The sequence below is a fragment of the Fomitiporia mediterranea genome (genome assembly GCF_000271605.1).
Source record: "Fomitiporia mediterranea MF3/22 unplaced genomic scaffold FOMMEscaffold_3, whole genome shotgun sequence".
Lineage (NCBI taxonomy): Eukaryota > Fungi > Basidiomycota > Agaricomycetes > Hymenochaetales > Hymenochaetaceae > Fomitiporia > Fomitiporia mediterranea.
In genome coordinates, this window is record NW_006760388.1 from 1,062,239 (window position 1) to 1,073,125 (window position 10,887).

The 10,887-nt window shown below is 49.3% G+C and overlaps 6 protein-coding genes across 6 annotated transcripts; 3 read left to right on the plus strand and 3 right to left on the minus strand.

Moving 5' to 3' along the window:
- Nucleotides 1-681: 681 nt before the first annotated feature.
- On the plus strand, nucleotides 682-1,296 carry FOMMEDRAFT_77932 (uncharacterized protein; the record flags this gene model as incomplete). Its single annotated transcript, XM_007263532.1, has 2 exons — nucleotides 682-816; nucleotides 1,111-1,296. Coding segments are annotated over 2 exons (321 nt in total), but the record flags the coding sequence as incomplete, so codon positions are not given.
- A 579-nt stretch (nucleotides 1,297-1,875) lies between these two features.
- Nucleotides 1,876-4,885, plus strand: FOMMEDRAFT_17747 (uncharacterized protein). The gene is made up of 5 exons (XM_007263533.1): nucleotides 1,876-2,086; nucleotides 2,144-2,422; nucleotides 2,479-2,784; nucleotides 2,840-3,343; nucleotides 3,407-4,885. The coding sequence occupies exons 3-5, from the start codon at nucleotides 2,582-2,584 to the stop codon at nucleotides 4,587-4,589; spliced, it is 1,890 nt and encodes a 629-aa protein (XP_007263595.1). The 5' UTR covers nucleotides 1,876-2,086; nucleotides 2,144-2,422; nucleotides 2,479-2,581; the 3' UTR covers nucleotides 4,590-4,885.
- A 431-nt stretch (nucleotides 4,886-5,316) lies between these two features.
- Nucleotides 5,317-6,969, minus strand: FOMMEDRAFT_17748 (uncharacterized protein). Its single transcript, XM_007263534.1, has 2 exons — nucleotides 5,953-6,969; nucleotides 5,317-5,896 (listed from the first exon to the last, which is right to left on the minus strand). Exons 1-2 carry the CDS (start codon nucleotides 6,918-6,920, stop codon nucleotides 5,593-5,595), a joined length of 1,272 nt encoding a protein of 423 aa, XP_007263596.1. The 5' UTR covers nucleotides 6,921-6,969; the 3' UTR covers nucleotides 5,317-5,592.
- A 131-nt stretch (nucleotides 6,970-7,100) lies between these two features.
- FOMMEDRAFT_152761 (uncharacterized protein) lies at nucleotides 7,101-7,645 on the minus strand (the record flags this gene model as incomplete). The annotated part of the gene is made up of 2 exons (XM_007263535.1): nucleotides 7,101-7,458; nucleotides 7,527-7,645. 2 exons carry the CDS (start codon nucleotides 7,643-7,645, stop codon nucleotides 7,101-7,103), a joined length of 477 nt encoding a protein of 158 aa, XP_007263597.1.
- A 514-nt stretch (nucleotides 7,646-8,159) lies between these two features.
- Nucleotides 8,160-9,006, minus strand: FOMMEDRAFT_152762 (uncharacterized protein; the record flags this gene model as incomplete). The annotated part of the gene is made up of 2 exons (XM_007263536.1): nucleotides 8,160-8,914; nucleotides 8,976-9,006. The coding sequence occupies 2 exons, from the start codon at nucleotides 9,004-9,006 to the stop codon at nucleotides 8,160-8,162; spliced, it is 786 nt and encodes a 261-aa protein (XP_007263598.1).
- Nucleotides 9,007-9,433: 427 nt separating this feature from the next.
- On the plus strand, nucleotides 9,434-10,757 carry FOMMEDRAFT_78379 (translation initiation factor eIF4e; the record flags this gene model as incomplete). Its single annotated transcript, XM_007263537.1, has 3 exons — nucleotides 9,434-9,918; nucleotides 9,983-10,496; nucleotides 10,554-10,757. 3 exons carry the CDS (start codon nucleotides 9,434-9,436, stop codon nucleotides 10,755-10,757), a joined length of 1,203 nt encoding a protein of 400 aa, XP_007263599.1.
- Between the last annotated feature and the right edge of the window lie 130 nt (nucleotides 10,758-10,887).

A 10,887-nucleotide genomic window follows, 5' to 3' on the forward strand; every position in this document is an offset into this window, starting at 1 on the left:
ACTGGCTTTTACACCTATTTCTTCGTTAGACAAACCGGGAGATTTGCATGCGCCCTCAGAATTGGGAATAAGAGAGGGTCAGACTGATCAAAGAGCATTGGGCACAAATTTGCTCGGGGACCAGCTAAACTCCGCGGATACTGACGGTAGCGTGCCGGAAATGTGAGTATGGCTATATGCTCAATGATGTCTTGTCCTGAATATCCAGTTTGTCTAGCGCCCTTGATCAGGTTGTTAAATACGAACCGCAAGACGTTTGCGATTTGTTTTACCCTGATCCAGAACTAGGACCTACAGAAGGCGGTCTGTCTAACTCCTTCTCAGCTTCTGGCAGTTTCTCCGCTGGTACGAAACGGAGGAAAGGCCGCAACGCAGAGGAACGTAAACAAGCCCTCGTGAACGATCCTCGAACTGGTGATGTCCTTCCGAACGAAGTGTTTTGTAAAATGTGCAATAAATGGATTAAGCTATACAAGGAAGTTGACTATGTGGAATCGAATTGGATTCGACATGCAGAACGCTGTAGTGCCCGTCAAGCTGCTAAGCAGTGCGTCCAATGCATTATTTTTATCTCGTTTGTGAGTTGCAACTTAAGCTTTATGATGCAGACGGCTTGTATCTCCTAGAACCACACTGAGTATCTCAGATAAGACTGGAGGTCGGGGCGCGAGGGATGCGAGGAGAGGCACAAAAGGGACGGATCAACGCCAAGAGGAACTTCGTGCAGATTCTCGCATTACAGCTATTGAGCCACATCAAGTCCTCTGCGGCGTCTGCGATCAGTGGATCAAACTTCAGTCTTACAAGGAATACGATGTCTGGAATTGGCGTAAGCACATCTCACTCTGTCAACAGCGTAGCACGTGCGTGAACTTTTCTATAAATTCTAGCAAGTACTGACTTTAGATGGTCTTAACTTACAGTGGGATTCTCGAGGATAATTCGACATTACCGTCGGATCTCCGTGCGACTGCAACTCTCCAAATCGAAGCAGACCGATCGTCACTGAATGTCGAGCCGGAGCAACCACAAGCCGGGCCTTCTTCGGCACCAGCCCTGGTCATCCATTTGACAGCCCCTCCGAAACTTACGTCCTCCGCTAAACTCAAGGATGAGAGCACTTCAGAGGAACGGCGGGCAGAACTTGAACGTGATGGCCGGTGTGAAAACGTTGAGCCACAGCACGTTACTTGCAAGTTGTGTAATCGCACCGTTGGTTTGCACGTAAAGAAGGATTATTCGCTCTCCAATTGGTACAGACATATATCGAGTTGCGGTAAAAAGATTGATAAGTAAGACCAGAGCCACCAGTTTTTATATGGTCTAAACTGATCATTAAATAGGCCAATGAAGCCACCGATCAGGACGCCTCTGAGCGCAATTGGAGCGTCTCGCCCTCCCATTGTTCCCAGTGACGCCTCAACCTCGATCTACACGGTTCCCGTTAGTGTCCCAAGCCAGCCCGGGTCTATCACGGCCAATTTTACGTCAATGACACCTGATGCTGCGATTGACTCAGTTGTGTCAGCCCCATCGCACATTAATATGTCCAAGATGGTTAAAAGCACGGCCGAAGATAGGAGAGCAAAACTTCTCGGGGACCCACGGGTCGGTGCCCTTGAACCAAATCGCATACAATGCAAGTTATGTCAGCACTGGTTGAAGCTCAATGAGTTCATGGAATATGCACCCTATAATTGGTACAAGCACATCGGACGATGTGAAATGAGGAAAAGGTACGCGTACACCAAGGAAGCATTCTGCACATTTATTGATTTTATTCGGATTCCAGCTTGAACAATCAAGCGTCAACGGAAGCACCGATCGTGGTTAAAGAGGAGGAACATTCAAACTTGGAGGTGGTAACTGTGCCCGAGACTACAGATTCCGCTGAACCGGGTGTCCGCAAACGGTCGACTGCTGCAGAACGTCTCGCGCGAATGCAGGCGGATCCGAGGATAAAGACGATTGAAAAACACCGTGCTCGATGCGGCCTATGCGATAGATGGGTAAAGCTTCAAAACAAAACTGAGTACGATCCCCATAATTGGTTTGCGCACGTCAAGAAATGTGCATTAAGATCTGGGTTCGTCTTGCCCTTCTTCAGCTGCTCTTATGTTTGAACTGTCTAACTGTATTTTAGTGCACCGGAGCTAACGGCACCTATTGTTGCTGACACTCCAGGAATGTATGAAACATCGCCTACTGTCAATGGCGACTCAGACACTCCATCCTTTGTCGTCGAGAGGTCTGGGATTGTCGATAGGCGCAGTCTTCTGCTTAACGATAGCCGCTCCGCAGCTGTAGAACCACACCGAGTCTTGTGCGGAATTTGCCAACAGTGGATCAAGCTTCGCGACGGAAAAGAGTACGTTCCGTATAACTGGTTCAAGCATAAGCGAAAGTGCGAAAGAAGGAACGGGTATGGAGCATTTGTGTCAATGCTCACCAATTCTTTTATCTGATGTATTTTCAAAGACTGCCCCAGACTCCGACGTTGTCGATTACAGGAAACGAGGACAAAGCACCCGTAACCACTCCGATTAAAGATGTTGTAAAAAAGGAACCCAGTTCTATCGACATGTCGCTCTATAGTAATGATATACGCAAAATGACAGACGAAGAACGGGAAGCTCAGCTACGCGCTGACCCGAGACTCGGGGACGTCGAGCCCGGACGCGTCTTCTGCAAGATGTGCAACAGTTGGATTAGGCTAAACATGGCTACCGGATTTCTTCGTGGTAACTGGCTGCGACACGCGGAGAGATGCAAAGGAAAGTCGCAGTACGTACTCTTCATGAAAAGCGTTTTTTCTGCTGACCTGACTTATGGCGCTCAGCTGGGAAGGGAAAGCACCTGAAGCTCAGGAAGGGCCACCTGAACTCAGACCTGTCGAGATCATTGACCTTGACGATTCTGAAACATTAGGACATGGCCATTTCGGATACATCGAATTAGGCCGTCTCATTGGCAAGTTTGAACCGACAATCTCATCAATAGACTACGGAAAGCCTCCAGAGACGAAAGCCGTACCAGTACTAAAGCAGCAACCCACATGGAGCATGCCAAATCTCCGTGCCAGGACGAACACCCCGACCCGAAATGGGTCTGTGCCGCTTCCTCAAAGTACCAGTGAGCCAAAGGTGTCCGACACTGGCAAGCGCATGCATCGTTCGGAAGAGTCGCGAAAACTGGAACTCGAGAACGATGATCGTACGAAGATAGTTCAACCGGATAAGATTCTTTGTGCAATGTGTGACCGCTGGATTCAAATGCGCCGGGATGTTTCTTATAGCCCGCAGAACTGGTTAAAGCACGCAGGAATCTGCGAGCAAAGAACAGGGTGTGTGCAAGTGCTCTACATTGCTAAGTCACTCTGATTGCTTATGTCATGATGCTTCTGCAGATGGCTGAAAAGAAACAAAGCTGGGAAACCAGAAAATAATGAGAGTCCTTCCATGCCGGTCACTAGGGAGCCTTCAGAGGACCCCGTTCCGTACAACGCTCGAGTACGAGCTAAGGAGCGCTCGGCATTGGATGCACCACCGGCCCTAAAACCAGTTGACTGGGATCAGATCGTCGGTTCTGATGACGATGACGATGACGAAAGTACAATGGCGGATGTTGGTCTCTCTGCAGACACTCTTCCTTCATCTAAACATAACATTTTATCCGTCAAGACCCCAGCGAGTACAACGACAGGACCAGAGAGTCCGTCCCAGAGACTAGTTATACCGACCCCACTGACTTCCTTACGAACCAGCAAAGCTGAAACCAAGATACTGTCGACTTCATCGTCAACTTCGCCAGGAGTACGAATCCCGCCGTCGAGCTCGCCGCCGATGGTCGGGCCTTTTACTACTGTTCCGCTATCATTCTATCGACCTACTTATCCTCAGCATGTTGTTCAACACGGGTATAACTCCAGTAAGGACGGCATACCAGTAAAGGGCGCATCTCCACATAACGGTGGGGGTGCGCAAAGACCAGTACCTTTCGTTGTTCCGCACCTTCTCCCTCGACCTGTATTAGTGCCGATTTCTCACGCAGCTGGACAAAGATCTGCGATTCCTTCCCCGTTCCGTTTGCCTGCTACTCCTCCCTTACCCCCTCCGGTAGGGATCGCAAAAACCAATACTCCAATGCTGACGCCCCCACCGACCGCGCCTATGACCAATGGTGCTGCAAGTCCTGCATCTGCAAATCCTCCTCAGTCGGCTCAAGTACCTAGGGAGGCTAGCGGCGTGGCAGTTCCGACGCCTGTTAGATCGGTCCTGGAGCAGCCTACGATAGCAAGTGACGCTGCTGCACTTGACAAGTCTCCTCTTAGCCCTCCTGCGGCATCTGGAAAGTCTGCCCCGCGAAAATCGAGTTACGGGCCGGTGGGTCCAGGCGTACTGCAACTTGCACCCGAATCCTCGACGAAGCAAGATACGCCAACGGTGCAAAAGGACATCATGTCGCCACCACCGACCGCGGGAGTCACAAACAAGGAAATGTCTGTGCCCTCGGAGTCACTGCCCTCGGAGCACTTGGAGATGCATCCGATTATTGGGACTGGACAAGAGGCCATGTCAGCGGAGGCCTAACTGCTCCAGGTCTCGTCGTTTCCGTCATTTCCGTATTTAGATGAAGTTAAGTCTTAATCATTATTCCTTTCCAGTTTTCGGTTCACTTGTTTCCATCTTACCGTCCTATATGCTATGCTGTACTTTGCATTAACTTTTCACCACCCGTCTTCTTCAATTATGTTTTACAATACTATCACTAGTCATCTATGCTCTCCTTTTGGACTAATTTTGTTCCGTGGATGAAATTGGCTTGTAACTTACACTACTACAATCACTTGATATTGTACAATATTCGTCCTTACATTCGTAACTACACTTATTGTCTCCCCACCCGAGAGGTCGGTTACCCTGTTTAGCTTCCAGTTCTCCATTCATTATTCTCAACCGTTATACAGTATGTACGTACGTATTGTACCAGATCTTCTGCTGGTACAGAGACTAAATAAATTGCTATGGATTATAATTGTCTCGTCCAACCGTGACATTTTCCCCCACCGTATGCAAGAATTCTGACATTTGCAAGAGAAAGAGCCAGCATATATCTAATACAATCAAACGCTTTATGGAAAGTAGATGACAGGAAGGAAAGGGCCATCTCAACATGTAAAAAGATCATGAACTAATGTAAAGAAAATGGTACGCCAATACGGGTTTCAAGCAAGAATTTCAAGTCAAATATTGTACTACGAAAAGGCCTATAAACAAAGCAAAAGGTCATGGCCAAAGCGAGAAGCGTGGTTATTGGTGCGTTCGGTGTATGTTAAAGCATAGAGGGAGAGGAGGAGTAGAGGTATCGCGCGGATCGTAAGGTAGACAATGAGATGCAGGAAAGAATGCGTGGACTTGGTTACATGACGGATTTATCGACGTGGGATGCTAATGGAGCGCTGATGGTCCGGGATGCGTCGCGGATAATCATTATGAAAGGGGCAAACGATCTGGAATCACCGTTGGGCATCATCGAAAAGTAGATGAACAGGGCATATATCGACAATAAGGAAGAACGATCAACGCGTCGCGACTAATGGAAAAGCCTCTTCGGCGGAGTAATGTGCAGTTCAGCTTCGTCATCACTGTCGTCCCATTCATTATCAGGACGACTACCGGAAGGTGCTGCAGACTTAGAACGTGCTTCGCCTTTGGACTTGCCCTTTCGCGTGGGTGATGGTGATGCTACACGTCTGCGAGGCTTTGTGAAAAGGAGCTTGGGCGGGCATGCAGGGTCGGGAGAAAAGTCTGGATGCTCAATGGGAAGAAGGGATCGCTCATGCACCTCTGGTGGGAGATTGTACATCGGATTGGCAAACTCAGCTCGCACCCCTCGGCTACAGAGATAATAAGTCAATAACTCTGCCTCTGCCAATCGTTCAAACAAACTTACAAGATATATGTAATCGTAGGCTTTTCAGGACGCGTGGTGGTAGTACGTGGCTCGGCGGGTTCCCCAGATACCGAAGGAGGCGAATCATCCAAGAAAGGATTGTTCGGCGAGTCTCGAACCGGAGAATCCACGAGTCGTGCTTTACCCTTCTTTGGTGTACTCGGTAGAGGCAGCTCTACGGTTGGAAGAGGCTCTTCGGTCTCATCCGATTTGTCCACTGCCGTGGTTGACGACTCCTCTGCCTTCTCTAGAGGTACTTCATCTTCCACGTTTGCCGATGATCCTGCTGCTGCACTGGCCAACAGCTCTAATGATGCTTCAGCCGAAGGCTCAACCCCTGACTCGGGTTTCGCCTCCACCGTAGACACCGACGCCTTTCCTTTAGCACCCTTCTTCCGCCTGTTTGAAGGAGGCGGAGAAGCAAGTGCTTTGCCATGGAACGAAACCAATGGTGGCGTTGGTGAGCGTATACGCACACCCTTTTCCGTATTTTTGGTCTTCTCTAAACTTTCCTTCGCGTCACCCTTGTCAGTCGTCTCCGTTATTCCAGTAACACCGGGTTTGGGCTTTGAAGGTCCATCCCAAAACGGATTCTCTTCATCATCAGGTGCTTCGAGTAACGTCTCTAACCTAGCGTCCAGATCCTCCAAACGACGTCTCTTTGCGAGTGGTCCAAAATCTAATCGCCGTCCTATACCCTCGCCCAGTGAGTGCTGTTCTTCCTTATTATCTGATACGTCATGCTCGCTATCGTGTTTTGAAGCTCGTGACTGCGAGCGTGACTTTGACGTTCGACTGATAGAGCGTTTTCCGACACGTCGTTTCCTTTCGCGCTTGACTGTGCGTGGCGGAGTGGGAGGTAAAGCTTCTGACGCGGTACGCTTCAAGGGTCGTTTTGGTCGAGACGGAGAGGGCAGTCCGTCGTGTATACGAGAGGGTGATGATGAATCACGGACTGCGTGCGGCATGTTGGAGGTTGAGAGGAAAGGAAGGGGCGAAGGGAGTGAATGTGGCTGCTGAAGGCGTCGTGTCTTGCGTCGCGACGGCCTTAGCGCGAAATGGTTGAACGGCCAAAACAGGCGTAAATAATACGTCACATGTCACACAGTAAAACGGCTTTGATTATGTAAAATTGGTCACGGAGTGGCTTATGCACAACCCAACTCTGCAATCTCTACTGCAACTTCGTATATGCTCTCAAGTATCTCCTTCTCCTCTGCTTCTCTGCATTCGAGTTCACCTTTAATCTCCACGAAGTGTCTGTTCCACCCTAATCTGCACTTTGACTTTGCCCGATACTCATGTACCGCACCCAACGATCGTCGTAAATGCTGTACCCGCGCAGAAATCGTCAATAGCTCATTAACGCGCGCATTATATGTCCGCTCCAGCTGCTCCAGTCGAGTTCTGAGCATCCTGTTCCGATACAACTGCTTTATAGACGTAGTGAATTTGTTTTTGCTTCTCAATTCATCTTCTTCTCCCAAGACTCGCTCTCGATGGGTACTGTACAAAGCCGCAAATAACAAATGAGATTGGAGTTCTGCCTGTGGTTGAGAAGCGAAAAGACATACTACAAGAACATGGCAGATTCATACTCGATCCTGTCGCGCATAGTGGCAATATACGCTTTGTAGGGTGGATTGCGAAGTTCTGAGCTCACGTGTTGAGAAGTCACAAGTCGGATTGACATGTTTGATTGAGGTTCAAGCCAAAATGCGGAGAGAGGACAGCGAGATAGTAATCCTGAAGAGAGGGAAGCTTGAGCACTATATTTATGTATATCCTTTGTGGCTTTTTGCGTGTGGCCGAGTCTGTGGCCGGATCACACTTGCAATATCGCTATAGAATCAAATGGGCATGCAAGGGTGGCCCATCAGTGCTCAAACAATGCGTATTCAAGTACAGAAACCTAAGCGCCAAAGAATCAAATTTCATGAATGGAGCTTCAAGAATAATCTCGTACACTTGAAGATCAGTAAGTTGATTACAGAAGCATTGAAGACGAATACAATGGCAAGATCACGAAGTCCAATATGTACAGTATGAATCAAGACAACATAACAGATTATGGCCCACCAGATGCGAAACAAGTCAAGATAGCGAACCAAAGAGAGCAAACGAGGCGCGTTCAAGAGTCTCAATGACGAAGGCGAATGGGTACCAAAAGTGAACATTAAACGTAGGCGGCCTTCTTGTGTAAGGATTTAAGGAGCAGGAGGGGGATGGGTTGCATTATCGGCATGTGATAACCAAGTACATAGTTTGGAAGATGAGGTTGTCAAGTCAATCGCAGTGCTGCTCAATGGCGGAGAGGCAGGTGGCACACGAGAAGAATCATTGGCTAAGACTGGTGTTTTGTCCTTATCGTCGTCCTGACTTGGGACATTAGAAGCTGAGGTCACTTCTTCGACTTGTGTTTGGCTATTACCAGCAGGAGTCTGCTCGAGACCAGAGTTAAGCTCGAGACCCAGGTCATGGCTGAATCCTCCTTCTAGCATGCGTCTGAGAACCGCAGAGTCAGGAGGGACGGGGAAATTCTGGATAATCTCTATCCAGTTTGACTCTAGCGACTCTTCACTGCCTTCGTCAGATCTTTCAGTGAGTGCGCGGACTGATTCTGTCACTTCGCGCGAGCGGGCCGAGGCAGTGATTGATATTTCGTGCATAGTGAAATAATCATCGGATTCGCGGGGCAAGCCTTGTATGTAGGCAAGGACGCGTGTTAGAGAACCGGAGGCCATCGTTATGCCAGGTTGCCCGGCGGCGACACCTTTTTCAAGATCGCGACTGGTAAGCTGAGTAGGGCCATCTGATTTACTTGACGGCGACGTCGGTTTCCTCCGAAAGGACTGGCATATAAAATGCCAGAAGCCGCTGAATATCTTTCTCTGTGTATATAAAAATATGAGAAAGGCGATTATAGCGATGACAGCAACGAATTCGACGAGAACTACGATTGCTAAGGGAGACAGAGTGAAGTGAAATCGTCTGTTAATTTCATGAAAAGAGAGGGAGCTTACTTGCTTGGGCCTCATGAGCGGAGTCCGCCATATTGAGTGGATTATACGAGTCGCACAGGGAGGCTAGCAAGGACCGACAGAATCGCATGCGTGCATTCATACCATGACCAGCGCCATGAGCGGCTGACTGTTTTAGTCTTGTTCGCTAACAGATGCGACATTGTAGCAATCTACAGCCTGAGTGACTTTCAAGTTCGTTACTTAGCTGGATCAAAGGTAGTTGATTAGGTGAGGACAACAAGAAGTACTGAAAGAAGAGCAAGAGTGTCACGTGCCTGACGATATACATGTACTTATGCCTGAGCCTCGGGTGCAGTGGATTGAGCCTCGCGTTGCCGTTGTCCTCGACGATGACCACCGTTCAGCAAGACTCTCCCTCCACCACGCCGCCCGCAGTGGCATCGTCTTTGCCTCCGTCTGAAGGTGGCACAGCGCCCAAGGTTTCCTCTACAGCACGCATGCCTCCCTCCCTCGACAAGCTCGCAGCGCGCATCACTGCATCAGGCAACGCTGCTCCTCCATCTACTCAGTCTTCCTCTGCCCGCCCGCGACTCGCCGCCCAACTGCTCAGAACAGGTTCTCAAATCTCACTTACAAGTACAATTGCGTCAAATGCAGACTCCACAACAGTCAATCCACCCACTACTCGCTCAGTATCACCTGCTGGTTCCAGTGGGACGTCTTCTCCACTTTCCACTGTCCCCTCAGGCGGCGATCCGCTCACTACAGAGAGGGTCGAGAAACTTAATGTGGAGACTGAGAAGAAGGCTCCAGTTGGCTACAAGAACATCCCCAGTCTCGACGCGATCACTGCGCGGATGCAAATGACACGCTCCCTCAGTGTCGATGGGACGACCAAGCCCCCAGAACCAGAAACGTATGAGGACCCGGCTACGCCTGGAATTCCACAGAAGGTTCCCGAACATCCACTTCAGAACAAGTGGTGAGAAATGCCTCTTATGCACACTTATTTTAGCTTGGGCGTCTAACAACATGAATCATGACAGGACAATCTACCATGATTCAAAATCTAGGCCTCCCCCAACCGGAGACAGCGCAGCCGCGCATCCCGCACCTACTGAAACAGGCGATTACGAGGCAGGATTAACCGTCATTGGCGATTTTGACACTGTCGAATCCTTCTGTCGATATTTCAACTGGCTGAAGCCACCCTCAAAGCTCGAACGCAATTCAAATTATCATCTTTTCAAAACCGGTATCAAGCCAATGTGGGAGGACCCAGCAAATGCAGAGGGTGGCAAGTGGGTATTAACAATGAAGAATAACCCGGCTTTGCTTGATCGCTGCTGGAGTTGGCTCGCAATGGCGATGATCGGTGAGGAATTCGATGATTATGGCGAGGATTTATGCGGTGCCGTCGTCAGTCTGCGGAGCAAGGTCGACCGTATACAACTTTGGATACGCAGTAAGGACGACGTGGAGCGGGTGAATGGTATTGGGAGGAAACTTGTGAAGCTGCTGGACGTTTCTGAAGCTGATGGGATTGGTCTTGAATTTCAGGTGTGTATATGCGCCGACATAAGCTGTTCTCCATCATTTTGATTCATTTTGTTCCAGTATAACAGCGAAGATCGTCCTCCACCCAATAAATTCCTCTCAGTCCACTCTACTTTCCCACAGTCTTCGTTCCGCTCATCATTCAGCCAAGGTCACGCGAACAGCCCGACATTCGCGCCTGGTGAGACTCCGACTAGTGCGGGTCCAGGAGGAGCTTTTAGTGGATTCAGCACTGTTGGTTCTGGATGGAGGGCGAGGCGCTGACGTATCTGGTGCAAGTACGACATGTAATGTGGGGAAGATTGTAGGATGTGATCGATGGACCGCTTTGCATTTATTAATGTGTAACGACTGTCACTTGCTCTGAGTGCTGTATAGACTGCACAACTTGCGG

What these genes read in the sequence shown, in the direction of transcription:
- FOMMEDRAFT_17747 (XM_007263533.1), top strand. Translation starts at nt 2,582, where the DNA reads ATGTCGCTCTATAGTAATGATATACGCAAAATGACAGACGAAGAACGG. An exon ending in AGATGCAAAGGAAAGTCGCA is followed by an intron (nt 2,785 to 2,839) that starts GTACGTACTCTT and finishes TATGGCGCTCAG; the next exon opens with CTGGGAAGGGAAAGCACCTG. An exon ending in ATCTGCGAGCAAAGAACAGG is followed by an intron (nt 3,344 to 3,406) that starts GTGTGTGCAAGT and finishes ATGCTTCTGCAG; the next exon opens with ATGGCTGAAAAGAAACAAAG.
- FOMMEDRAFT_17748 (XM_007263534.1), bottom strand. Translation starts at nt 6,920, where the DNA reads ATGCCGCACGCAGTCCGTGATTCATCATCACCCTCTCGTATACACGAC. An exon ending in CCTACGATTACATATATCTT is followed by an intron (nt 5,897 to 5,952) that starts GTAAGTTTGTTT and finishes TTATCTCTGTAG; the next exon opens with CCGAGGGGTGCGAGCTGAGT.